A 25,223-nucleotide genomic window follows, 5' to 3' on the forward strand; every position below is an offset into this window, starting at 1 on the left:
CACTTCGTACGCACCCAGCGAGGCTGTAACTTTCAGCCCATTATTTGAAGTGTAGTCACTTGTAATGTAGGAAACGCGGCAGCCAATTTTCACACTCAGGCGTTGAGAAAGCTCACGAACTGCATATGTTGGGGGTCTTGAGCCCGTCTTTTATTTGGAGTGCCTTTTTTTTCCAACTTGGCGTGTAATGTCCCGTTCCAAGGGCATACTTACAATTGTGAAACGACTGTAAACTCTGATTGTCAAATGCAGACTCTAATAATCTACAAAATGTAGGAAGTAGATGAAACTAATATGTAGACAAAAATTTATTTACACCATACAACATTTTAAATATTTTATACACGGTTGCAGCCAAGAAAGCTATTTCTGCGCTTTCGTGTGAAATCTGCAATAATAAAGATGTGAAATATATTATTCATATAAAAGTGAGAGTATTACTTTATTGCATTGAAAGCAATGAAGAACTTAGCTCAACAACCATTCATTTAAATGACAGAAAATTGTTTGCTTTCATATTATAAAGTAAAAAGTGTAGTAATGGCCAAACAGACTGTTATAAATCTTAAAAACTGCATAAATATATACATTGTGCTTCATGGTAAAGTTTTCTTTTTAAAACTAAACCAAATGAAGCTATTACAACATGTATCTTTGCTTGAGGTTTATCTATAAAGATTACCTTACAAATTCATTCCACATTAACGTACAACACGTGATGGTAATAATTGTACATCTTGTATTCTCACTAAATAAGGTAGTGAGAAATGTTAAAGACATGGACATCTTATTCCTGGTGCATAAAGTCCCTAAATTACTCTAAGAGAGTCCAGACATACAGACCAGGCTTTTGTAAAAATGTTTGAAGTGCAAGTGCGAGAGATTTTACTTGTGATTGACTTGAATTTAAACTTCAGTTTGAAAATCCCCTTCCTGCACGTCTAAGGGTATAGAGAGACACTTTTCCCATTCCGCCTGTCTTAATTCTAACGCTTCTTTTGCATTTGCATCCAATACATTCATTGGCGAATAGTGTTGGTAGTCACTGGGGTTCTTGTAAGTATCCCATTCATGCTTGCTGGGTGTTGGGTTGTCCTGTGGAAACACAATAATAGGAGAGTTAGAGGTCGTTCTTGCTTCCAGAAACCCCTGTACCTTGGCACCTTTACCATAGAAACATAGAAACATAGAAAATAGGTGCAGGAGTAGGCCATTCGGCCCTTCTAGCCTGCACCGCCATTCAATGAGTTCAAGTACACTCAAACACAAAAAGGGTGCCATTTCAAAAATGTTGCCTGTACAACTGAAAAAAAAATGTCTCATTGTTTCCAATCATCCTTGTTTTCAAATCCCTCCATGGCCTCGCCCCTCCCTATCTCTATCATCTCCTGCAGCCCTACACCCCTCCAAGATCTCTGCACACCTCCAATTCCAGCTCCTGATTTTAATCGTTCCACCATTGGTGGTCGTTCCTTCAGCTGCATCGGCCCTAAGCTCTGGAACTCCCTCCCTAAACCGCTCCGCCTCGCTCTCCTCCTTTAAGACGCTCCTTAAAACACACCTCTTTGACCAAGCTTTTGGCCACCTGTCCCAATGGGAAATAGATGAAACTAATATGTAGACAAAAAATAATTTATACCATACAATACTTTAAATGTATAATAAATGTTTGCAGCCAAGAACGCTGCTCCTGCGCTCTTGTGTGGAATCTGCACTCGCAAAGATGTGAAATATATTATTCATATAAAAGTGAGAGTATGCTGGCATGGTTACATTGTTCGGTGTCATATTTTGCTAGATAACGCTCCTGTGAAGTGCCTTGGGAGGTTTTACTAAGTTAAAGACTCTTTGTTGTTGTATAATGGCATCTGGAGGAGTGCCTGTAGTTGTGGGTTGTCTAATCAAAGGAAGGTTATTGCTCGAGAGGGTAGCGAGGCCCGTTTATATCAGAGCAGTGCCACTGACTGCAAATGTGCAGTTTTTGTTTCATCAACTACACGAAGTTCAAATGACCCAACTTGTAGAGAACCGAGAGAAATGTAGACCCACGACGACCTGAGCCGGTGAATCTGCCGTTGGATGAAGTGGCACTCATTTTGCGAGCTAAGTGCGGGGAGCTGGCCCTCTGTCCTCCTCGGCAACTATGTGTGTGGAACTCGGCTCCCAAGGAGAAATCTCAATGGGAGACACAGGAATTGCACTCCCAGGACTGGAAGTGAAACAACGCTAGTAGAAAATCAGCTGAGCCGGCGAGGCAACAAGGGAATAGGGCAGCCTCAGAATGTGCTTTAACTCCTAACGCCGAACCCACAAAGGCTTCACCTCGTCCAATCTCAAGTTCAAATAAAGCGTTAGTCACAAAGGACACTGCAGGGGGTTTGGTGCCCAACACTGCAAGCCGTATGTTGCTATTGTTGGGCCCACTTTCCTCAACTGCTACTCCATGGCCTTCCGGTGTATAGGGAACAACATCGGAACAGGAGGCCTTCAACTGTTTCAGCTCAACGAACAAGTACCAAGAAGTCACAGCGATGAGGTGATATTAAGGTCTCACTTACAATGAAACTAAATGAGTTGCCAACCTAATATACCAATGTATTGCTAAACCTAATACATTAAGTGCACTGCTAAAGTTTTACAAGAATGTTCCAGTGTCCCGAAGTGTTGACTTTTAGAAATAATTTGCATTCTTGTTTTCAAATCCCTCTATGGCCTCGCCCCTCCCTATCTCTGTCATCTCCTCCAGCTCTACAACCCTCTGAGATCTCTGCGCTCCTCCAATTCTGGCCTCTTGAGCCTCGGCCCTAAACTCTGGGATTCCCTCCCTAAACCTCTCCGCCTCTCTCTCCTTTTAAGATGCTCCTTAATATCTGCCTCCTTGACCAAGCTTTTGGTCACCTGTCCTAATATCTCTTTATGTGGCTCATGTTGTGTCATAATAACGCTCCCGTGAAGCAGCTTGGGACATTATAATACGTTAACGGTGCTACATAAATGAGAGTTTTTTTTTAATTCTCTCCTTTTCTGCAGATATGCTCACCTGGATTTATGTTACATCTCCTACTCTTTCCCACCGTGATGGTGTCCTGCCATAGCCTTTCACCTAGGTTGCTGCATTGGGTGTCGTAACCTCTGGAGCACAGAGTCACGAAACACGAGCTACGGTATGGTACAGTGAGATGACGTAGATGCAGATGTGGTTGTGACAAGCACATACATTCAATCCAGCCGCTGTACTTACACTTCCACTACCCCTCTCATACCCTGCTGCTGACATCGTCCATGTTTTTTCATTCTTCAGAAACAAACAAAAAAGCCTGGTAAGTAACAGCTGCACATTATGGGCTGTAACACAATCACAACCATGCTAATATTGTAAACGCTTTATTTATATGTCCAGCTGGAGCTGAACGTGCACTTACCACACTGCCTGTATGCGGGGGCTCGCGGAACCTATCCAAAGTCTGGAATTTTTGATTTAGCTCTTGAAACAGTTCCATGTGTCGCTTTCTTGTGTGCATGACTTTCTGTGAACCAAATAGATTGCACGGTAAACCACTGAACTTCTATTCAACTTATTTACACCCTCAAAGACTCCCTGATAAAGTGCAACATCCCCACCGACACCTGGGAGTCCCTGGCCAAAGACCGCCCTAAGTGGAGGAAGAACATCCGGGAGGGCGCTGAGCACCTCGAGTCTCATCGCCGAGAGCATGCAGAAACCAAGCGCAGGCAGCGGAAGGAGCGTGCGGCAAACTAGACTCCCCACCCACCCTTTCCCTCAACAACTATCTATCCCACCTGTGACAGGGACTGTGGTTCTCGTATTGGACTATTCAGCCACCTAAGGACTCATGTTAAGAGTGGAAGCAAGTCTTCCTCGATTCCGACGGACTGCCTATGATGATGATTAACTTACTTCATGAGAACTTATTCAAATCGGACATTAGATGAAAGAAATTAACTTGCTAGCTAATACCAAGAAATGAGCTAATTTTACAGCAGCAATTCTAAAAGGACAAGCACAGACGGAGATTTAAATAACAGTCAGCAACAAGTGCATTAAAAATTAATGGTCACACGTTGCCTTTTAGTGAGCAATCTGCAAATGCACATGAATGTTGTAAATCAAATGATATAACCTTTACTCTGTGCTATCTCTTAGTTTCTCCGAACCACATATATGTATTCCTTTGGAATGACACTACATCACAGAAATTGAAGAATAAGTTATTCTTTCAACAGGAACTCTTCCGGCTGTTCAAATTGCAGTGGAAAAATCACTGAGAAAAGGCTGCTGAGAATTTATGTGAAGTCGAAGGATGTTCTCGATAGAGGCAGCAAGTGCTGAGCAGGAAGACTGTTTTATCCATTGGCAAACACTGCTGCTTTCTCAAACCCGTCAACTGAGATAAATCTTGGTGAGAGCTCGGAGATGTCTGGTAATTGCATGCGGGGAAAATAAATAAAATGTCAAGCACTGAAGGTCAATTGTATTTCTACATCCTGAAACTTACTTCAAAATCCAGGTCTGAATAGCGGGACTTTCTTCTCTGCAAAAAATTAAAGGATTCATTAGATATTTCTCCTTCGGCGTGATTTAAAAAAAAACAATTAATCCAAACATGTTTTCTTTCTGTTTGGTGGAAATACATTTTGAGCTACTCGCTAATATTCTGTTTGTGGGTTGTCAAAAGAAGTGCACAAGTCTGTTGCAGCAGCAGCTCTCAAACTGCGAGACTGCGAGACCTCGCGACGGGAATACAGATCAGAGAACCGGACGATTTATGGCACTCCTGATTTTATGGCCAACGTTTAGAAAATGGACAGCAGTGACCTCCGATCTTTGACCCGAGATCCTCCTGAGTGAAACTCTGAACCTGGAGCACAGACTCGCAAACGCATGTACTACTGTGCTGCCAAGGACAGGCAAGGCTCCAAATTTATGCTTGATCTGTGTTGAGTCAGGTGCTCTCAGCTGGTATGGCAGCACACCCCCACCACTTAAAACATCCATGTATAAGACGCTTACATCGGACAAAAAGTGGTCACCATTACCCATTTGCATTAACGTCAATTTTAAAGTTGCCGGTTATAGCATCAGAAGTTCTCCCCTTAATAGCTGTGCTTTCTCACTAGTCTGCAGCTCCTTAAGGTGCACTGAATGCAGGAATGAATTATTGTTGAATCACAGTCAGCGTATAGTTATCTGTTATTTGTGCTGTGTTCCTGCAACGTTTTTACTTTTATGGATGTTTCAGTTATCTTTAAGCACATGCTGCAACATGAATTTTAAATGTCCTCTCTCTGGCAGTCCTTAAAACTGCAATTGAAATGCTTTCTCATTTTTATTAACGCTGCCGTGTTATAGCGGACATCGCGTATAGCGGGCAAACCACGTTGGGACAAACGCGCCCGCTATAAGCAATGGGGATTGTGTAGGGTACTAACAATTGGCTACAACCTCCCTGGGCTAGGGTGGGGAAACAATCAGCCACGATCCTGATCACTATTCAGTTGGTCTGTGCCGCACTTACATTCAGTAAAGTGGAACCCCTGCAATTTTGGGGCCACTGCTTTAACGTGGCGCTTGTCTGCAGCCGGTTTGTTTACCATACCTACACGTAAATGGCGTATCATTCAATCTTTGTCTTTGAGAACCATCTGTGCCACCCCTGTGGCAGATTTTCCTTGCTGTGCCTGGCTGGCAGGGGAAGCTACACTGTGCTACTTCCATCAGTTGCATAAAACAAACAAACTGTAAAAAAAAATACACCGTGGTTCTTGAATCCCACTGTAACTCCAGGGAGATTGGGGTAAATGGAGACAACTGCCCATTATGATAGGAGACCAGTGGAACCCTTGTGGAATTTCAAGGTTTGTATTATACAGTCAAATGGTTAGTGGTACTGCGGGTCCCTGGCCAGAGACCGCTCCAAGTGGAGGAAGTGGGCGGGCGCTGAGCACCTCGAGTCTCGAGTCGCCGAGAGCATGCAGAAACCAAGCGTAGGCAGCGGAAGGAGCGTGCGGCAAACCAGACTCCCCACCCGCCCTATCCTTTAACCACTGTCTGTCCCACTTGTGACAGAGACAGTAATTCCCGTATTGAACTGTTCAGTTGCCTAAGAACTCACATTTAGAGTGGAAGCAAATCTACCTCGATTTCGAGGGACTGCCTATGATGGTGAGTGGCATGTCAGGCTAGTATGGTAGTCTCGTGGCTCAAATATCATAGAATCAGAGAATGATACTGCGCAGGAGGAGCAAATTTGGCCCTTCGTGCCTGTGCCGGCTCTTTGAACGAGCTGACTAATTAGTCCCACTCCCCTTCTCTATCCCCATAGCCCTGCAAATGTTTCCTTTTCAACTAATTCTCTTTTGAATGTTATTATTGAATCTACTTCCACCACCCATGATAAGGGTACGGTAGCATAGTGGTTATGTTACTGGATTAGTAAACCATGGCAGCTAGAAAATTTAAATTCAATTAAATAAATGTGGAATAAAAAGGTATTATCAAGTCATGTTGGTGACCATGTAACTATTGGATTGTCATAAAAACCCATCTGGTTCAATAAAGACCTTTAGGGAAGGAAATCTGCCATCCTTACCTGGTCTGGCCTACATGTGACTCCTGACCCTGCCCTCTGAAATGACCTAGCAAGTCACTCTGTTGTAAAAGGCAGCCCACCACCTTCGCTAAGGCAATTAGGGACGGGCAATAAATGCCTTGCCAGCGACGCCCACATTGAATGAATGAAAAAAAACCCTTCCAGCCAGAGCATTCCAGGTGCAAAATGTTTTTTTCCCTCATGGTTCTTCTGCCAATGATCTTAAATCTGTGGCCATTGGTCACTGATCCTTCTGCCATGGGAAGAAACAGTTTCTACTTATATACCCTATCAAAACCCTTCATGATTTTCCCTTAACCTTCTCTGCTCAAAGAAGAACAACCCCATCGGATCTACTGCTAAGGCAGTTTCAACTAAAATGGAGGCAGCCGCAGATTGCAATCCACAAAACACTGACAGAAATAACTCAATCCCACGTAATACAAACAGAACTTGATTTCTACAGTCACCATAAACCAGTGTCCTGAATTCTAAACAGACAGAATCACGAATCCCTCTCCCCAAAACAGCGGGAAATAGTCCGAGAATTCCGAGTACCAAAAACACAACTTGGCTCATTCAGTCAGTGAAAAACGGTGACCCTGCCTCCAAGATCCATGTTACCCGACCCCAGTTATACTGCAGGTGCCCTCCATTGGTCTGATTCTCCGATCCGCTGCTCCCGGCAAGCAGCACCGCTCGGGAGGCCTGCTATGAACGGAAAATGGAGGCCTAGGAGTGCGCAGGTTCACTGACTTCCAAAGAAACCGGAGGATGGTGACTTTATTTCTGTTCATCATCATAGGCAGTCCCTCGAAATCGAGGAAGGCTTGCTTCCACTCTAAAAGTGAGTTCTCAGGTGGCTGTTCAGTCCAATTCGGGAATTACAGTCTCTTGTCACAGCTGGGGCAGACAGTGGTTGAGGGAAAGGGTGGGTGGGGAGTCTGGTTTGCCGCACGCTCCTTCCGCTGCCTGCGCTTGTTTTCTGCATGTTCTCGGTGACGAGACTCGAGGTGCTCAGCGCCCTCCCGGATGCTCTTCCTCCACTTAGGGCGCTCTTTGGCCAGAGATTCCCAGATGTCGGTGGGGATGTTACACTTTATCAAGGTGGGTTTGAGGGTGTCCTTGAAACGTTCCCTCTGTCCACCTGAGGCTCGCTTGCCATGTAGGATTCCGAGTAGAGCGCTTGTTTTGGGAGTCTCGAGAATGCGGACAATGTGGCCCGCCCAATGGAGCTGGTCGAGTGTGGTCAGTGCTTCGATGCTGGGGATGTTGGCCTGAGCGAGAACACTGATGTTGGTGCGTCTATCCTCCCAGGGGATTTGCAGGATCTTGCGGAGACATCGTTGGTGATATATCTCCAGCGATTTGAGGTGTCTGCTATATATGGTCCAAGTCTCTGAGCCATACAGGAGGGCAGGTATCACTACAGCGCTGTAGACCATGAGCTTGGTGCCAGTGAGAGGCAGGTGACACGACTTGCAACAGCCTACTCGGTTTAACTGCAGCAGGCACAAGGAAGCTGGGGTTAGGATTTCAGCGGAGGCTCTCCTGATCTTTCGGTGTTACTTCGGCATGCAGAGCGGATAAAGTGGCTTCTTCCACATGTTTTTTTTGACGTTTCAGCCGCTCTTTAGTGTGAAATTTAGAAAAATAATAACTCTGAGGATGTGTTGTTGCTGGGAAGGCCAGTATTTAGTGACCCTCCCCAGTCACCCTGAGGTGGCGTTGAATAGCTTACTAGACCACGTCAGAGGGCAGTTAAGAGTTGACTACGTTGGTATGGGACTGGAGTCACATATGGGTCACTCTGGGTAAGTGTGGCAAATTTTTCTTCCTTAAATGTCATTAGTGAACTAGTTAGATTGTAACAACAATTCAACAGCTCCAGGGCCATATTTTACTGACACTAAATTTTTATTTAAAACTGACTTCAAATTCTCAAACTACCACAGTGGGATTTGAACTCTCGTTCCCTGGATTAATACCGTAGCTCAGTGGGAGCACTCTGGCCTCTGAGATAGAAGGTCATGGGTTCAAGCCCCACTCCAGTCTTGGGACACATAGTCCAGCCTGACAGTCCCAGAGCAGGGCTGAGGGAATGCTGCACTGATGTTAAGCCGAGCTCCCGCCTGCCCTCTCGGCTGGACATAAAAGATCCCACGGCACTACAGGAAGAAGAGCAAGAGAGTTGTTGCTGGTGTCCGGATCAATATTTATCCCTTAACCAACATCACAAAAAAATTGATTATCTGGTCATTATCTCATTGTTGTTTGTGGGACCTTTCTGTGTGCAAATTGGCTGCCGTGTTTCATAGGATAACTCAGGATATACAGCACAGAAACAGGCCATTCGGCCCAACCAGTCCATGCCGGCATTTATGCTCCACTCGAGCCTCCTCCCGTCTTTCCTACATTACAACAATGACGACGCTTCAAAAGTACTTCATTGGCTGTAAAGCGCTTTGGGATGTCCTGAGGTCATGAAAGGTGCCAGAGAAATGCAAGACATTCTACTTCTTATCATACATGGTCTTGGAGCACTCAGTCCTGCAATGGAACACGAACTGCAGATTAATCTGTTGAAGATGTGTACTTGTCGTTCTTTGGCGTACTCCGTGGGCTGTATTTTCCGAGACCCCCTGAGCTGTCAGTGTGTAAACACGCAGTTGGCACAGATTTCCCGCAACCTTCCGTCCACTGCAATCAGTGGATGGTAAATCAGGGGCCGGGGAGGTCCTGCAGGTGTTGTGTCTCTCGGAACAATTATCCCACATGCCCCACGAACATTGGGCAAATCATTCGGGCAAAAGCACAGAGATAGCTGCCTGAACCTGCTGGCAAAACACTGAGGTGGCTGCCACTGAAAGGTGCTTTTAACCTAAACTGCACGACTTCCCCTCCTTCTGGAAAATGAAGACATCCCCAGAAGGCTGCAGGAGATGCCCAACATCGAGTTAACAAAGCAAATTCCCATTTGCCAAGAGATTGGAGCTTAACAGATCAATGCTGTTCTAAATGTCGGGTAGAAAGTCACGTACAGGATGAGATGAACCAAGATCATTTCACTCAAAAATGGAAACCGGGTGGGATTTCAAAGACTGTTGACTGCTGCACAACAAAGTGAGCAATCTATCTTCATGCTTTAAAGATAATATTATGTGGCAATCTGTCCCAAAGTACTGCACTTTGGAAGTTATGATGATTGAAAGATGTGTGAAAGAACGTTATTGATTGCAACCACAGGGGATGAGACTGGTTAACCAGGTATTGGCTAGACCATAATTTCAGTCTTTTTAAAATTGACTGTAAGGCGAAAATATGTCACGCAAGCAAAGGAATCAGATAGCAGCTTGATGTCCTCGAGGGTGCTTTTTTAAATTCATTGTCGAGATATTGGTATCACCAGCATTTACTGCCCATCCCTATTTGTCCAAGGTACTCCCACAGTGCTTTAGGTTTCATTGCAACAGTGACCACACTCCAAAAGTACTTCATTGGCTGTAAAGTACTTTGAGATGTCTGGTGGTCATGAAAGGCGCTATATAAATACAAGTCTTTCTTTTTTCAAGTTCCAGGATTATGACCCAGTGACGATGAAGGAACGGCGAGATATTTCCAAGGATGGTGTGTGACTTGGAGGTGGTGGTATTCCCATGCATCTGCTGCACTTGTCCTTCTAGGTGGTAGAGGTCGCGGGTTTGGGAAGTGCTGTCGAAGAAGCCTTGGCGAGTGGCTGCAGTGCATCTTGTAGATGGTACACACTGCAGCCACGGTGCGCCAGTGGTGGAGGGGCCGACCATTTAAGGTGGTGGATGGGGTGCCAATTAAGTTGGTTGCTTTGTCCTGGATAGTGTCAAGCTTCTTGAGTGTTGTTGGAGCTGCACTCATCCAGGCAAGTGAAGAGTATTCCATCACACTCCTGACTTGTGCCTCTGACCTGCTCTTGCTGCCACAGTATTTATGTGGCTGGTCCAGTTGAGTTTCTGGTCAATGGAGACGCCCAGGAGGTTCATGAGGCTCCCTGTACCTGTCTGTGCTCAGCTGCAGTTTGTGGTTGTCTCAATGGTGTCATAAGCCAGGGCTGAAGAGGGTAGCCTGGGTCTCATAATGGCCGGAATCATCCTCATCATAGGCAGTCCCTCGTATCGAGGATGACTTGCTTCCACGTCAAAAAGTTCACAGGTGTTTCAATGAAGGATCTAAAATTCCAGGTCCCGAAATAAGTCTGGAAGGGTGGAAGATGGCTGTGTGGGAATGTTTTTTACACACCAGCCACCACACGGGCTTGACCGAGCTACGTCTTGGTCCAGTGGCAAGGATTAACCAAGACCTCGCTCTGCTGCACGGCCCTAGTGCGCACACATATCGCAGTGTGGGTTGGCCCGTGCTGCCCCTGGGCCTTCGCCTCTTCTGGCCCCGTACAGTGTATTGTGTACAGAGGACAGCAGGGCCCCATGGACTGCCATCAATGATAACCTGGACTTGGGTGAATCCTATTATAGGGAAAAGAATGCACACCTCTCTGATTCTACTGTGGTGAGCCATAGGGAAAATCATGAATTTGCTTGCTTGGCTGAGCATTGCACTAGTCACCTGCTTGGTACATCTGTACATTGCAGATTGACTGATGCTGCTGATGGCAAGTTGGAATGAGGCAAAACTGCACACATTTCAGGGCTGTCCCTCTGGTGAAAAATGAAAGAAAGACTTGTATTTCTACAGCACCTTTCACGTCCCACGGCGCTTTACAGCCAATGGAGTACTTTTTGAAATATAGTCACTGTTGTAATATAAGAAATGCGACAGGCAATTTGCTCACAGCAAGCTCCCATAATCAGCAATGTGATAATGACCAGATAATCTGTTTTGAGTGATGTTGGTTGAGGGGTATGGTAGCATAGTGGTTATGTTACTGGACTAATGATCCAGAGACTCAAGGTCAAATACCATCATGGCAGCTGGGGAATTTAAAATCAGTTAATTAAATAAAAATCTGGAATATAAAGATGACCATGAAACTGCCGTATTGTTGTAAAAACTGGTTCACTAATGTCCTTTAGGGAAGGAAATCTGCCGCCCTTACCCAGTCTGCCCTATATATGACTGCAGACCCACAACAATGTGGCTAATGCTTCACTGATGTCTGAAAGCCTAGCAAGCCTCACTGCCACCTTCTCAAGGGCAATTAGGGATGGGCAACAAATACTGGCCTTGCCAGTGATGCCCACATCCAATGAATAAATATTGGCCGGGATACCCGGGATATAATAGTGTCATGGAATCTTTTACATTCACCAGAGAAAGGAGACGGGGTCTCAGCTGAAAGACGGCGCCTCCGACAGTGCAGCACTCCCAAGAGTGTCAGCCTAGATTTTTGTGCTCAAGTCTCTGGAGTGGGACTTGAACCCACAACCTTCTGACTCAAAGGTGAGAGTGCCAAGCTGGTTAGAAGTCAAATTCCAAGAGGTGGTACAACTCTGGTCCACTGCCTTCCTAGTGAATACACAGCCGGTTGTGATCTCCCAGTAGATACAGAGTGATACAATCGGACCTGTTTTACACCCTTCATTTCATCCTTCTCCTCATCCTCCAAAAATACCTAAACCTTTGGGGGAAAAAAAAGGCCTGATACAAAATAGTTTTGAAAATAAGACCTATCAGAAATTTAAAGATAAATTGCACTCTCAATTATTCTTCCATCATAAAACACCAGACTTCTCTTTAAAGGCTTTTAGGGCAACATTCAATAGCATCCCTTTAGGGCGGTAATTTTTTTATTTTTAGAGAATTTAGCGCCCGGCGAGATACCTTGCCAAATTGTGTGAAATTGGGCGTTTTCGCCCCGGGAGTGACAGGGGCGGTAAATGAGGCACTAATGGCTGGGTGCTGCAGGGGCGCTATTCATAGCCACCTACCCAATTTCAGCTGAGTTCCATTCAGCAATCAGCCTTCAATCCTTGGCTCCAGCTCCATCTGGTTCTAAAAGAGGAGGTCACTTGAACCTGCTGCTGCTCATTTTCAGCAATGCTGAACTTCAGTCTCTGGACCTGAGGAAGCTTGTGAAATGGCTGCTGGTAATCCCCCTTTCAAGGGAGAGGGCCACAAGATTCAACAATGTGGCTCTGGAGGCATTGGTGCGGGCCATTCGAGACCAGGAGGGAGTCACTGCTCCTTGCATCAGGAACAATCCCATCTCCGCAGGTTTTCCGGGCCATGTGGCAAGAGGTGGCCCAGGAGGTGTCGGCCAGCAGAGTGGTGGACTGAACCCTCACCCAGTGCCAGGAAAAAATTCAACGACCTCAGTCGGGTGGTGAAGGTGAGTACATGATTCCACACCTCCTCCATACCAGCCTCTCAACCTCTGTCTGTGCACACTGTGCAAACCACCACTTCCCCACCCTTCAACCACCAAACATCTGCAGCTACTCACATTCACATCCTCATCTCATGCCTTGCCTACAATCACAGCTATTCAACCACGCCAGGCATATCTTCCAAATACATAGCCACGAGTTACTTTCTATTGCAGGCCAAGGTGGCACGTAACAGACAGGAGCAGCAGAGGACTGGAGGAGGGGACCCTGAGCTGCGACCCCTCTCTGACCTTGAGGAGCAAGTGCTGCAGCTCATTGGCCTGCAGGTGGTGGGCGCCGTGGCCGGTGGAGACGTGGACCCCACTGGGGGCAACAACGGAACCTTTAGCCCTCTCCTATTCTCCTATCACTTCCCCCCTTTCCCCCCCCCATACCCGAAGGCTTTATCACTTTCCAATCCCCTCTCCTTTTCTCATCCCACTTCCCCTTCCCCCACCCCATCCCCACAGCAGAAGCCTTTATCACTTTCCAGCTCTTGATACTGTCTGCATTCCTTGCTCCATTCCTGCTCCACTTCCCTCACCTTAATGTGAGTCTTGTGACATTTCTGCTTTCAGATAAGCAGGCAGAGGATTGTGTGTGTGGTCGCAGACCAGCAGCACATTCAGTGAGTGGAAGACCTCAGGATTGTGATGATGTGGGTGCAGTCAATGGCGCCCCGCACTACAGGGAAGTCCGCTATCCTGCTGAAGCCACATGCACGCTCGTCCTGCTTCTCTCTGGTCAAGGGGAAGGAAATGTCGTCCCTCCTCCTTCTGTACAGAGCATCTGTGACCACGCGGGTGGAGCAATGGACAGCAAACTGGGAGATGTTGGAGATGTCTCCTGTTGCTCCCTGGAAGGATCCAGTGATGTAGAAATTGAGCGGGACAGTGACCTTGACTGCCACTGAGAGAATCGTCCTCACCCTGGTCTGAGGCTCGAGGTCTGGTTGCAGGAGGTGGCAGAGCTCTGTGACCAGGTCCTTGCTGAAGCGCAGCCTTCGAACAAACTGTTCCTCAGTGAAATTGATGTAGGTGAACTGCTGCCGGAATACCCTGAGAGGGTGAGGCCTCCTGGTGCCAGCCCTATTGGGCCTTCTCCCTCTGGCCACATTTTGCTGCCTTTCTCCCTGAGCTTCTCCCTGTGCCTCTCCCTGTCTTGCTCCCTGCCTTTCTTCCTGTCTTTGTCTTCGCCTAAGAAGCCTTCTCTCTGCATCTGCCCCCAGCTAAGTAGCCTCCTATGGTGACGTCAGAGCAGGAGGTTGCCGCTAACACAGCCCCCATGAAACGAGATAAATGCTGTGATTTCATATCTGCCCTGAATGATACAGGGGAATAGTTAGGAGGCAGAACAGTCCTTCAATTCAAAATCGCTGTGATCTATCCACCAGCAACTCTGCCTATGTGTTAGCAAGCTGCGAAGAGTAATGGCTGGCAAAATGTCTTTCTCAAGATGGCGCTGCTAAATAGCGCTCCTCCAGCCGACTAGCGACTCCAACGCGACAGCTGAAGCTGTTGCTGTCACCGCCAGGCGAGTGTGCGCGGCCGAATTTCACTTCTGGGTCGGTAACCGGGCGCCATGCGCGGCGATGACATCATTACTGCGCGCGCACAGCTGAGTGAGGCGCTGCCTCGTAGCAGCTCTGGAAAAACCCCTGCCCAATTTGCCCTGTTAGCGCCTCCCAGCGGTACTGACGGCATGCGTACAAGAGGCCAATTTCGGCCCCTTTCAGTCCAGAATGTTCCCGCCTGCTCCCTAAGCCTATTTTATCCAGGCTGACTCAAAGCGCGAGTGCATTCCCGACAGGAATCTCGGAAAATTGTGGACATCCTCATAGGCACCTCGTTTCAATACGTGGCTAAGGTAATAATATTATGAAAATAGTGTCATCATAATGATAATATTGATAAATAAAGCTGGTATTATTCTGAAAATAAAGCTCTCAGCAGTTTTCAACTAGATCTCAGGCCCAGCTGTACATGCCTGCTTGGAGATCCAGCCAGATTTCTTCCAATTCTCCCCCCAGTGCCCGCTCTGCCCTCTGCTTTCACCAGCGATGGGGACTGGAAGATGCGGACTTTGAGCTGAGGATTATGCCATCTGCAGTCACTAAAATTACACAACTCATGTAGCCTTCGAGCAAAAAAAACCATAGCCAATAACACAGCTTTCTATCATCAGAGCAGTCTTCATAGTAGGGAAGCATTAAGTGTTCATAGTTGCCACGGGCTCAGACGGAGTTTATGAGTTTATGAAAACCAGGATTAAAGGTCTTAAAGGGGATTTAACGTAATAAGCCTCTTAAAGCAGAAGATCAGATGGAGAATCTCAAAGGACACCAATTCCAATGTTGGCGGAAAGCGCGAATTGCTGCCTCTTCAACCATTCACCTTGCTGGGAAAAAGGCATCCTATCCTTTGTGATGGAAAAACTACAGCAGGGGGCAAAGGATGACACTGGGAGGAAAAAGAAATGCAAATGAGCATCCAGTATCGTGCTATACAATGCAGGATAAGTAGACCATCACATGTTTCAGCAATAAAAGATTCAAAGTGTTTAGGACCTAATTGAATTTTCTGACCAACATTCCTACAATTCAAAACTATCGGGTGATTTACTTTGTGCATTGTGGTTAATGCGTTGTATTAAAAATGTACAGGTTGAACCTCCCTTATCCAGAACCCTCGGGACCTGGCCTGTTCTGGATAAGGGATTTTTCCGGACCGAGGGGTGGTCACGTTAAATTGGATGGTACAGGTACTGAGCAAGGGGATATCGGGGCTGGCTGGCTTGGGGCTGGGAGTGCGGCAGAGAGATTGTGGGGGTGCGGGGGCTGTGGATCGCAGGGTCAGGCCAGCGATTGCGGGAGTCGGCAGCGAGGAAGGACTTCAATTTGTTCATGTCGGAGTTCTGCGCCTGCACTACCCGGTGACCGGGAATGGTTCTGCACGAGGGCTGGCTCCGGATAAGGACGTTCTGGATCAGGGAGGTTCAACCTGTACTAGTTTGGCGAGTTAACACTAATGAAACATTACTGTATTTTACCCATGCTTTGGCATAGTGGTAGCCAACGTTGCCTCTAATTTGCTTTTTGGTACGCGGTCCCTTTAACTGGCTGCGCGGCACATTCAAATCTCCGCGCTCAAGTGGTTTCTTCCATTGAGAAGCCGGTGAGTGGCCTGCGAGGGATCTCCAGACCGCTGTGCGGCCACGGGAACGAACGTTGGTGGCAGCGTTCCTGCCAGCAGGTGCAGGATTAGAACCCCGCTCCAGACAATCCCGGGGAATGGAGACCGAAGCTCCAGACCTGAATTCTGGGCAGACATCCAACGGGTACTCTCATCCGGTGGGGGTGGGAGGCTTCTCCTCGATGTATGGGCTGTGAGCCCATAACACCCTCGAGCCTCCCCAGAAGAACATAAGAAATAGGAGCAGGAGTAGGCCGTACGGCCCCTCGAGCCTGCTCCGCCATTCAAAAAGATCATGGTTGCTCTGATCATGGACTCCTGCCCGCTCCCCATAACCCTTTTCCCTTATCGCTTAAAAATCTGTCTACCTCCGCCTTAAATATATTCAATGATCCAGCCTCCACAACTCTCTGAGGCAGAAAATTCAAGAGATTTACAACACTCAGAGAAGAAATTCCTGCTCATCTCAAGTTTTAAATGGGAAGCCTCTTATTCTGAAACTATGCCCCTTAGTTCTAGATTCCCCTTCGAGGGGAAACATCCTCTTTGCATCTACCTTGTCCAGCCCCCTCAGAATCTTATACGGTTCAATAAGATCCACTCTCCTTCTTCTAAACTCCAAGGAGTATAGGCCCAACCTACTCAACCTTCATAAGACAACCCCTTCACCTCAGGAATCAATCTCGTGAACTTTCTCTGAACTGCCTCCAATGCAAGTATATCGTCTTGTATAAACATAGAAACATAGAAAATAGGTGCAGGAGTAGGCCATTCGGCCCTTCTAGCCTGCACCGCCATTCAATGAGTTCATGGCTGAACATGCAACTTCAGTACCCCATTCCTGCTTTCTCACCATACCCCTTGATTCCCCTAGTAGTAAGGACTTCATCTAACTCCTTTTTGAATATATTTAGTGAATTGGCCTCAACAACTTTCTGTGGTAGAGAATTCCACAGGTTCACCACTCTCTGGGTGAAGAAATTCCTCCTCATCTCGGTCCTAAATGGCTTCCCCCTTATCCTTAGACTGTGTCCCCTGGTTCTGGACTTCCCCAACATTGGGAACATTCTTCCTGCATCTAACCTGTCTAACCCTGTCAGAATTTTAAACGTTTCTATGAGGTCCCCTCTCATTCTTCTGAACTCCAGTGAATACAAGCCCAGTTGATCCAGTCTTTCTTGATAGGTCAGTCCCGCCATCCCGGGAATCAGTCTGGTGAACCTTCGCTGCACTCCCTCAATAGCAAGAATGTCCTTCCTCAGGTTAGGAGACCAAAACTGTACACAATACTCCAGGTGTGGCCTCACCAAGGCCCTGTACAATTGTAGCAACACCTCCCTACCCCTGTACTCAAATCCCCTCGCTATGAAGGCCAACATGCCATTTGCTTTCTTAACCGCCTGCTGTACCTGCATGCCAACCTTCAATGACTGATGTACCATGACACCCAGGTCTCTTTGCACCTCCCCTTTTCCTAATCTGTCACCATTCAGATAATAGTCTGTCTCTCTGTTTTTACCACCAAAGTGGATAACCTCACATTTATCCATTATACTTCATCTGCCATGCATTTGCCCACTCACCTAACCTATCCAAGTCGCTCTGCAGCCTCATAGAATCCTCCTTGCAGCTCACACTGCCACCCAACTTAGTGTCATCCGCAAATTTGGAGATACTACATTTAATCCCCTCGTCTAAATCATTAATGTACAGTGTAAACAGCTGGGGCCCCAGCACAGAACCTTGCGGTACCCCACTAATCACTGCCTGCCATTCTGAAAAGTCCCCATTTACTCCTACTCTTTGCTTCCTGTCTGACAACCAGTTCTCAATCCATGTCAGCACACTACCCCCAATCCCATGTGCTTTAACTTTGCACATTAATCTCTTGTGTGGGACCTTGTCGAAAGCCTTCTGAAAGTCCAAATATACCACATCAACTGGTTCTCCCTTGTCCACTCTACTGGAAACATCCTCAAAAAATTCCAGAAGATTTGGTTATGGCCATAGAAGGAGGGTTATGTTGCGGCCTGTCAGACTGTTAATCAGCCTGCGAATCCGTCCGCTACTTCGCACAAGTCTCCAAGGTAAGAGTATGAAGATATGAAAACAAAACCAACCCACGCTTCCAAAAATTCCTCCCGGGACGGAACTGGGTTGTTAAGCATTAATTTAAATGAGGTTTTCTGTCCAGCTGACACTGCTTATAACATTGCTAAGGGAGTTGGCAAAAAGTGGGAGGCAGTAATTGGCACTCCCAGTACAACGCTTCGTGTGACAGGGGTCCATGCCTGTAATCCAATGTGTAGACCTTTGTGATTGAATCCTAATACTCGCTGCTTCAATGTGAAGCTCTCTACCCAGAGCACTACATCATAATGTCTACCCTGCTTCAAAGAGCAGGTCAGCCATTTCAGTCCTCACAGAAGCATGGGTGGTTCAGCAAGACTTATTTCACTCGATGTTTCTGAGGGGAGGAAGAGTAGGGTCAGCAGAGGGAAGGGCAGGGAGGAGTATCCACCCCTGGAGTAGGACCAAGATCCACTACTACCCTATCATCATCATCACAGGCAGTCCCTCGGAATCGAGGAAGACTTGCTTCCACTCTTAAAATGAGTCCTTAGGTGGCTGAACAGTCCAATACGAGAACCACAGTCCCTGTCGCAGGTGGGACAGACAGTCGTTGAGGGAAGGGATGGGGAGTCTGGTTTGCCGCACACTCCTTCCGCTGCCTGCGCTTGGTTTCTGCATGCTCTCGGCGACGAGACTCGAGGTGCTCAGCGCCCTCCCGGATGTTCTTCCTCCACTTAGGGTGGTCTTTGGCCAGGGATTCCCAGGTGTCGGTGGGGATGTTGCACTTTATCAGGGAGGATTTGAGGGTGTCCTTATACAACAGTGTCAGCAACAGAGATACCTCGAGCTCACGGAGGAGGAATGAGTGAGGGGCCAACACCAAGGCCGATAAATTGTGACATCTCCTGCAACCAGTTCTCCAGCCAAAGAACAACATCAACACCGTTGGCAGTGATGAAGGCACTCATCTTTTTCATGTCACAGTTTCCTTTTGGACAAAGGGTAAGAGATATGGTAAGAATTAGTCTTGTTGTGGTGCATCTCTGCAGTACCCCATTTTCACATTGCAATCTGCACCAGCACGCAGCAGCAATGAGAGAGGCTGAGAGGCTTTTTCGAAAGGTGTGGCAGGACAGGACATCATCAACCGAGTGGCCAATTGTTTGGCATCAGCGACAGAGCAGGATACCATCTGATGAATGTTCAATGTGTGGCCAGAAAAGACCACGACACCCGCCTCTCGAGGGATGGCATGTTCCCCACTTATTCTAGGCGAAGAAAAGATGTTGATTGTCAGTTTACCATGAGGCGTGTGACATTTCTTTGCAGTCACGATGCTCCCCCTCTCTCCCACCAATGGACATACGACAAAGCATGTTGAAGGAGCATCATTAGGCAGACTCGTTCAACAACAGGATGTTCTGGAGAGAATTGGAAGGCTGGTTGTGGTGCATTGCGTGCTGCGCAAGGAAGGTTCACTAGGTTGATTCCTGAGATGAAGGGGTTGTCTTATGAAGAAAGGTTGAGCGGGTTGGGCCTATACTCATTGGAGTTTAGAAGAATGAGAGGTGATCTTATTGAAACATAGAAGATTCCGAGAGAGCGCCGACAGGGTAGATGCAGTGAGGATGTTTCTCCTCGTGGGGGAATCTAGAACTAGGGGCCATAGCTTCAGAATAAGGGGTCGCCCATTTAAAACAGAAATGAGAAGGAATTTCTTCATTCAGAGGGTTGTAAATCTGTGGAATTCTCTACCCCATAGAACTGTGGAGGCTGCGTCATTGAATATATTTAAGGTGGAGATTTTTGAATGATAAAGGAGTCAAGGGTTATGAGGAGCGGGCAGGGAAGTGGAGCTGAGTCCATGATCAGATCAGCCATGATATTATTAAATGGTGGAGCAGGCTCGAGTGGCCAAATGGCCTATTCCTGTTCCTACTTCTTCTGTTCTTATGTAAGAGGCATACGTCGGTTTGTGGAGGCTGAAGACCAGCAACAAGTCATGGCGCAAAAGGTCAAGGAGCCATCAGAAGATCAACAGCCACTACAAGAAGCAGAGCAGTTTTGCCAGTCTCTGCTGCAATACTTCTTTCTTTGAGGCCTGCCTTTACGTTTGAGCGGACGGATTTTTAAAATATAAATAATGTCAACAGTACAGTTTATTAAACTTGAAACAAAACAATTACAGTAAAGTTTCAGGGAATGTGTCATGTCTTTATTGAAAGTAATAGTGAATGTACGGTGTATTTATTGTGATGCACTGTGTTATCTACCTCTTGTACTGAGTGTACCAGTGTGGTGCTAAATCTACTTTACTGCAGAAATAACTTCCATTTATGTAACACCTTAGTATGTGCTCCAGATGCCCCAAAGTATTTCACAACGATAGTGAATGCACTTCAGAAGTAACCTGTTGTGATGGAGGTAATGTGGCAGCTGATTTATACACAGCAAGGTCCCAGAAACAGCAAATGAATAAATGATCAGTTATTCTGTTGTTTGAGAAATAAACGTTAGCTAGGGCACCAGGAGAAAGTCTTTGAATAGTGCCAAGAGAATCTTTTACATGCACTTGAACAGGCAGAGGGGGCTGCAGCTTAAAGTCTCATCTGTGAGGCAGCACCTCCAGCAATGCAGCACTCCCACTGAAGCATCAGCCTGGATTACGGACTGGAGTGGAACTTAAACCCACAACCTTCTGACTCCGAGAGGAGAGTGAGCCACACTGACACGCTGACGTTCTTAAGTGACATGCTGGTGGAAGGAATAGGTGTGGAGACTTCCTGGGAGTTGTGCAGTCGTCCTGTTTGTGATTCAACTAGTCACTTCAACAGGCGAGCGACCCAGATGGATATAGCTGGCTGCATGGCTTGTCTGCTTCTCTTGCTACTTGTCAAGAGACGGCTGTAGTCAAGGGGCTAGTGGATTTTTTGAGAATTTCCTACTTGCTCCTGTGCTTTTGGCACCATGCCTCTGCTTGAAGACATGTCCTTGTGGCAGCCATTGCTCTGTTCAAGCATACAAGGGCAGGCTGCCCATTCTGGGAAATCTGCAGTGCAGCCAAGCCTCTGAATCACTCATTCATAGCCCCCCCTGCAGTCTGTCTCCAAGCGCACTGAAGCTGGCTGTCATCACAGTGCAGAGCGCGGAACTGAATGCTCATTAGTGAGACCATTCTGGAGAAGAAGTTCCACAACTCTGCTTGCTGCCTGTATGTCTTCGATCTCCCCTACTTCTGCTATTGATGCTGCTCAACGGCTGCCTGGGAACGTCCTGAGTTAAGAATCAAGAAGCAACTTAAGAGTGCCCGAGGTGATGTTCCCCTTCTGCCCAGTAACAAAGATCGCTTCTACCTCTCCGCTGCACACGCTGGGGTAAATTTTTAATCTTCACCGCATGGCAGTAACCTGGCAGTGCGGATCACCCCACCCCCCCCCCCACCCCGCCCACTATAGAACCTGACGAATTATCATTCCATTGAAATCAATGATGTGGAAAGGGTGCCGGTTCTACAATGGCCGGGCAATTCACCCCGCTAGGTTACTGGACAAAAAACGCATCATTCCACTAAACCTGTAACAGCCCACAGAGCACCTGTCCCTGAGTTGTTGCCTGCTTCAAGCGGTAGTGACTCAGAGTGCTGGGGAGAGGCTTGTTGCTGCTCCTGTCGGACCTGCAACAAGAGACAGAAAGAGCACGTGAGAAAACAATACTTCGACGAGCCAGCACAGTTACAGCTTTACATCGACTGAGAAAACTTTGTGCAAAGAAAGGTATGTGATTAGAATTATACAAACCTGCCACGTATGCCTGTCCTCCTGCCTGCGTGCTATCCACATCGGGTACAGCTCCCCACCACCCCCCCACCAGCCAGTGACCTGCACGCTGGCGTCTTGCAAGGGGTTGCCTTGGTCCTGCTGTACCTTTCTCTATAAAGGGAAGATAAATAAAGATGACAACGCAATCAATGAGTGAATATTGTGCGCTGTGTATTTTAGCCAGTGGCGCAGTTTTATGGCTTTCGGGATGGAAAGCTTACCTGAACGTGAGGCACTTTATCTGCAGAGAGTGCGCGCGAATGAAGCAGGCGGAGTGCCCTGCAATTGTTAACTGCAAGTGTGAGTAATGATAGTCTTCAATCTTTCTCATCTGCACCATTCTAGTTTCTCCTCTTGTTTGTTCCTGTTGTGTCAGTTATAACAAGTATGTTTATTTGCATTATAATTGCAGCAGGTTACTGGATAATTTTGTGCTAAGTATACCAGCGGAGTCAAGCAAATTCTCTGAGACGTGTAATTTACTTTGGTTGTCATTAGTGCCTACTCCCCATAAATGGCGGCCACTACTGCCACATTTGTGCATGTTCATTCTTCTCTCTAACTTTGACACTGTTCTTCGAAGCTGACACCTTCTTCCAGATGTTCTGCCAGCATCTACTGGTAGGTGACCTCTCATTGCCCTCCCCTGTGATGGCCTCCCTCTGGGCACTGCTGGCTTGTCCTTCCATTCTGCCTTGCCCTTCTTATCGTCTGATCTAAAGATCACAAATATTTCTTTACGCCTTCTTGTTTTCCAACTGCTGCTCACAGAAACTCGGCACATCACAGCCAAATTGGCTCACAGAACACTCTTTACACTCTGACTGTTGAGCTGGTTCATCAGCAACCTTGCAGGTACCTTCCCCACCAGCTTTAAACCCAACTCATCCACCCGAGCTTCCAGAAAGCACACTGAGTAAAGTTGTGTGTTCCTGTGGGTTGTACAGAAGGACATAAAATCAAACTCCCATTTAATGCACTACCTGTGCACACAGAGTAATTTTACCCGAGAATGCTAAAATAGCCTGCACAGATTGTAACAGAGACTATTAAAATACCTTCCACAAACTTTAACAGAATAGTACAATAGCTTCCACAAATATGGAGTACTAAACTATTTTGCACAAGCTGTAATAGATTATTAAAATACCTTCTATGTACTGTGATCATGGATTACTAAAATATCTTGCACAAGCTGTAATGAAGAATAAAAATACCTCCCACAATCTGTAAACATGGCGTATTAGACTACTTGCACAAACTGGAATGGAGTAATAAATATCATGTACAAACTGTAACACAGTACAAAATGGAGAACAGAATGTTAAAATGCCTTGTACAAACTGTAACACAGAACATTAAATTGTCTTGTACAAAATTTAACATATTGGGGCTGAATTTACGCCCCCTACGGGTGTGTACGAGGTCCGCACGTGCCTGTGGGGTCCCTGCAAGTCCCGGGTTTAGGCATGCGCTGTCCAGCGAATGCCCTTTAAATTCTTACGCCAGGTAAAAAAACAGGCGCAAGGCCTGATTTTATCAACTTAATAGGGCTAAAAATTTGCCGACCTTGTGACCGGTTTTTCAGCGACAGTTTGTCGTTTTGAAAAACGGCGAACCGGGAAATTCAGAGAAGACTTGCACCGACGCTTTTCAAATACCGCTGGAGCGAGTACTGCCGCCATGCAAGACTCGAAATATCGCTTTCACCAAAAATTTAGCTCCGAGCGCACCCGCATTTAGAACGAAAAATATCGGCAAGGAAAAAACTGCGTTGCATCCCTTGGATCAGTGGACCTGCAAAAAAGGTAAGTTAAAGTTTTTATTTTTAAAATTATTTTGCACCGATTCGCTAGTTAAGTATCTTGTGAATGTTTTGTAATTTTTCATATTTTGTTTTTTACAATTTATTATTTTTTAGGTGTTTTCCCCCTCCCTCGGCCCAACTTGCAGCGGTATCTGCCTCGGAGTAAAGTTGGTGAGGATCGCGGTTAGCACCACGAATCCTCGTGTATCGCCGATTTTAACCGCTGTGCAAATTGAAGCTCGAATTTACTGCTCAGGGCCATAGCGTTGCTATAACGATGATTTGGGCGAAAAAATACAATTATATCCGAGAACCGAATTTTTAGCCCCATCGTAAGAGTTTAAAAAAAACAGAAAAATAAAATTTTATCACTCATTTCTACATTACAAACCATGACCAATAAGATAAGTTTATTTCTTTTAGCCCCGTTAAAACAAATAAATATTTTTTTCAAAAAATTAAATTTTTGTTTAAAATATTTAATTAAGCGGCATTTCAATTAATTTTAAATATGTAATGTTTTTTTAAAATTTATTTCATGTGTTTGTGTATTTTTTAAGTGATCCTCATTCATAATTATGGGAGTTCCGTACAAACGGGACCCTATAAGTATGAATGGGGATTCCTTTTTATTGGTTGGACCGGCCCACCAATTGGCTTGCGAATCGCGTGCGCCCCTGGGATACGTGGGCCTCTACCCGGGGGTACGCGGAGAGGCCCAGGACGTGAGGCTATGAACCTCCCGGACAATTCATAGACTTTTTGCAAATTTTGGGCCAATCTGTTCTCCTTGTCAACTTTTTCCGTCTTATTCTCTCCTGATCCACTGATTGGGAATGGGTCTGTTCAAATATGTGATGGCCAACAATCTGTTGCATCTTCAAGTAACTGCCTGCAAGCACCCGCTTGGGCTCCCTGCTGCTGACCCCGCCAATGTTGGTACGTTGAGGGTGGGGGATTGGTGGGGGGGGTTTTGGAGAGAGAGAGGTGTCTTCATCACGGCTGTGGAATTGTGCCAGGCTGCAGGTTCCTTATTGGAAAGGAGTCACCAGTGCTCCTCAGCCCCCTTTCTAAAGCGGCAGATGTAATGTGTGCACCTGTGAGTATGCTCACAGGTTTGTCGAGCTGTTGTCCCTGGAGATGGAGCACGCGGTGTCCACCGGTACGCTCGTGGCCTTCCACGAGAGGTGGGCGCTGGAGGGACTGGAGTGCATCATCACACACGGCAACCAAATTTTAATTTGATTTTAATGTCTAAAATTTAATTTCAGTTGTCAGTGTTAGTGCGCCCCCCCCCTCACCCCTTTTAGCCAGGGGGTACTTGTATGATTTGTGTTTCTAGTGCCCTCAAAAAAAAACATGGGGCC

General features: G+C 46.6%; 1 protein-coding gene across 1 annotated transcript in view; it reads right to left on the minus strand.

Moving 5' to 3' along the window:
• Window positions 1-323: 323 nt before the first annotated feature.
• The window catches only part of adgrb3 (adhesion G protein-coupled receptor B3), a 920,563-nt gene continuing 895,663 nt past the window's right edge, over window positions 324-25,223 (minus strand). Inside the window, exons 29-31 of the mRNA XM_070884862.1 lie at window positions 4,518-4,553; window positions 3,423-3,527; window positions 324-1,095 (exon numbers count right to left, since the gene is read on the minus strand). Coding sequence (XP_070740963.1) covers window positions 907-1,095; window positions 3,423-3,527; window positions 4,518-4,553 — 330 coding nt within the window. The 3' untranslated portion in view covers window positions 324-906. The remainder of the gene's footprint in view (window positions 1,096-3,422; window positions 3,528-4,517; window positions 4,554-25,223) is intronic.

Source organism: Pristiophorus japonicus, chromosome 7, assembly GCF_044704955.1.
Source record: "Pristiophorus japonicus isolate sPriJap1 chromosome 7, sPriJap1.hap1, whole genome shotgun sequence".
Classification (NCBI taxonomy): Eukaryota; Metazoa; Chordata; class Chondrichthyes; family Pristiophoridae; genus Pristiophorus; species Pristiophorus japonicus.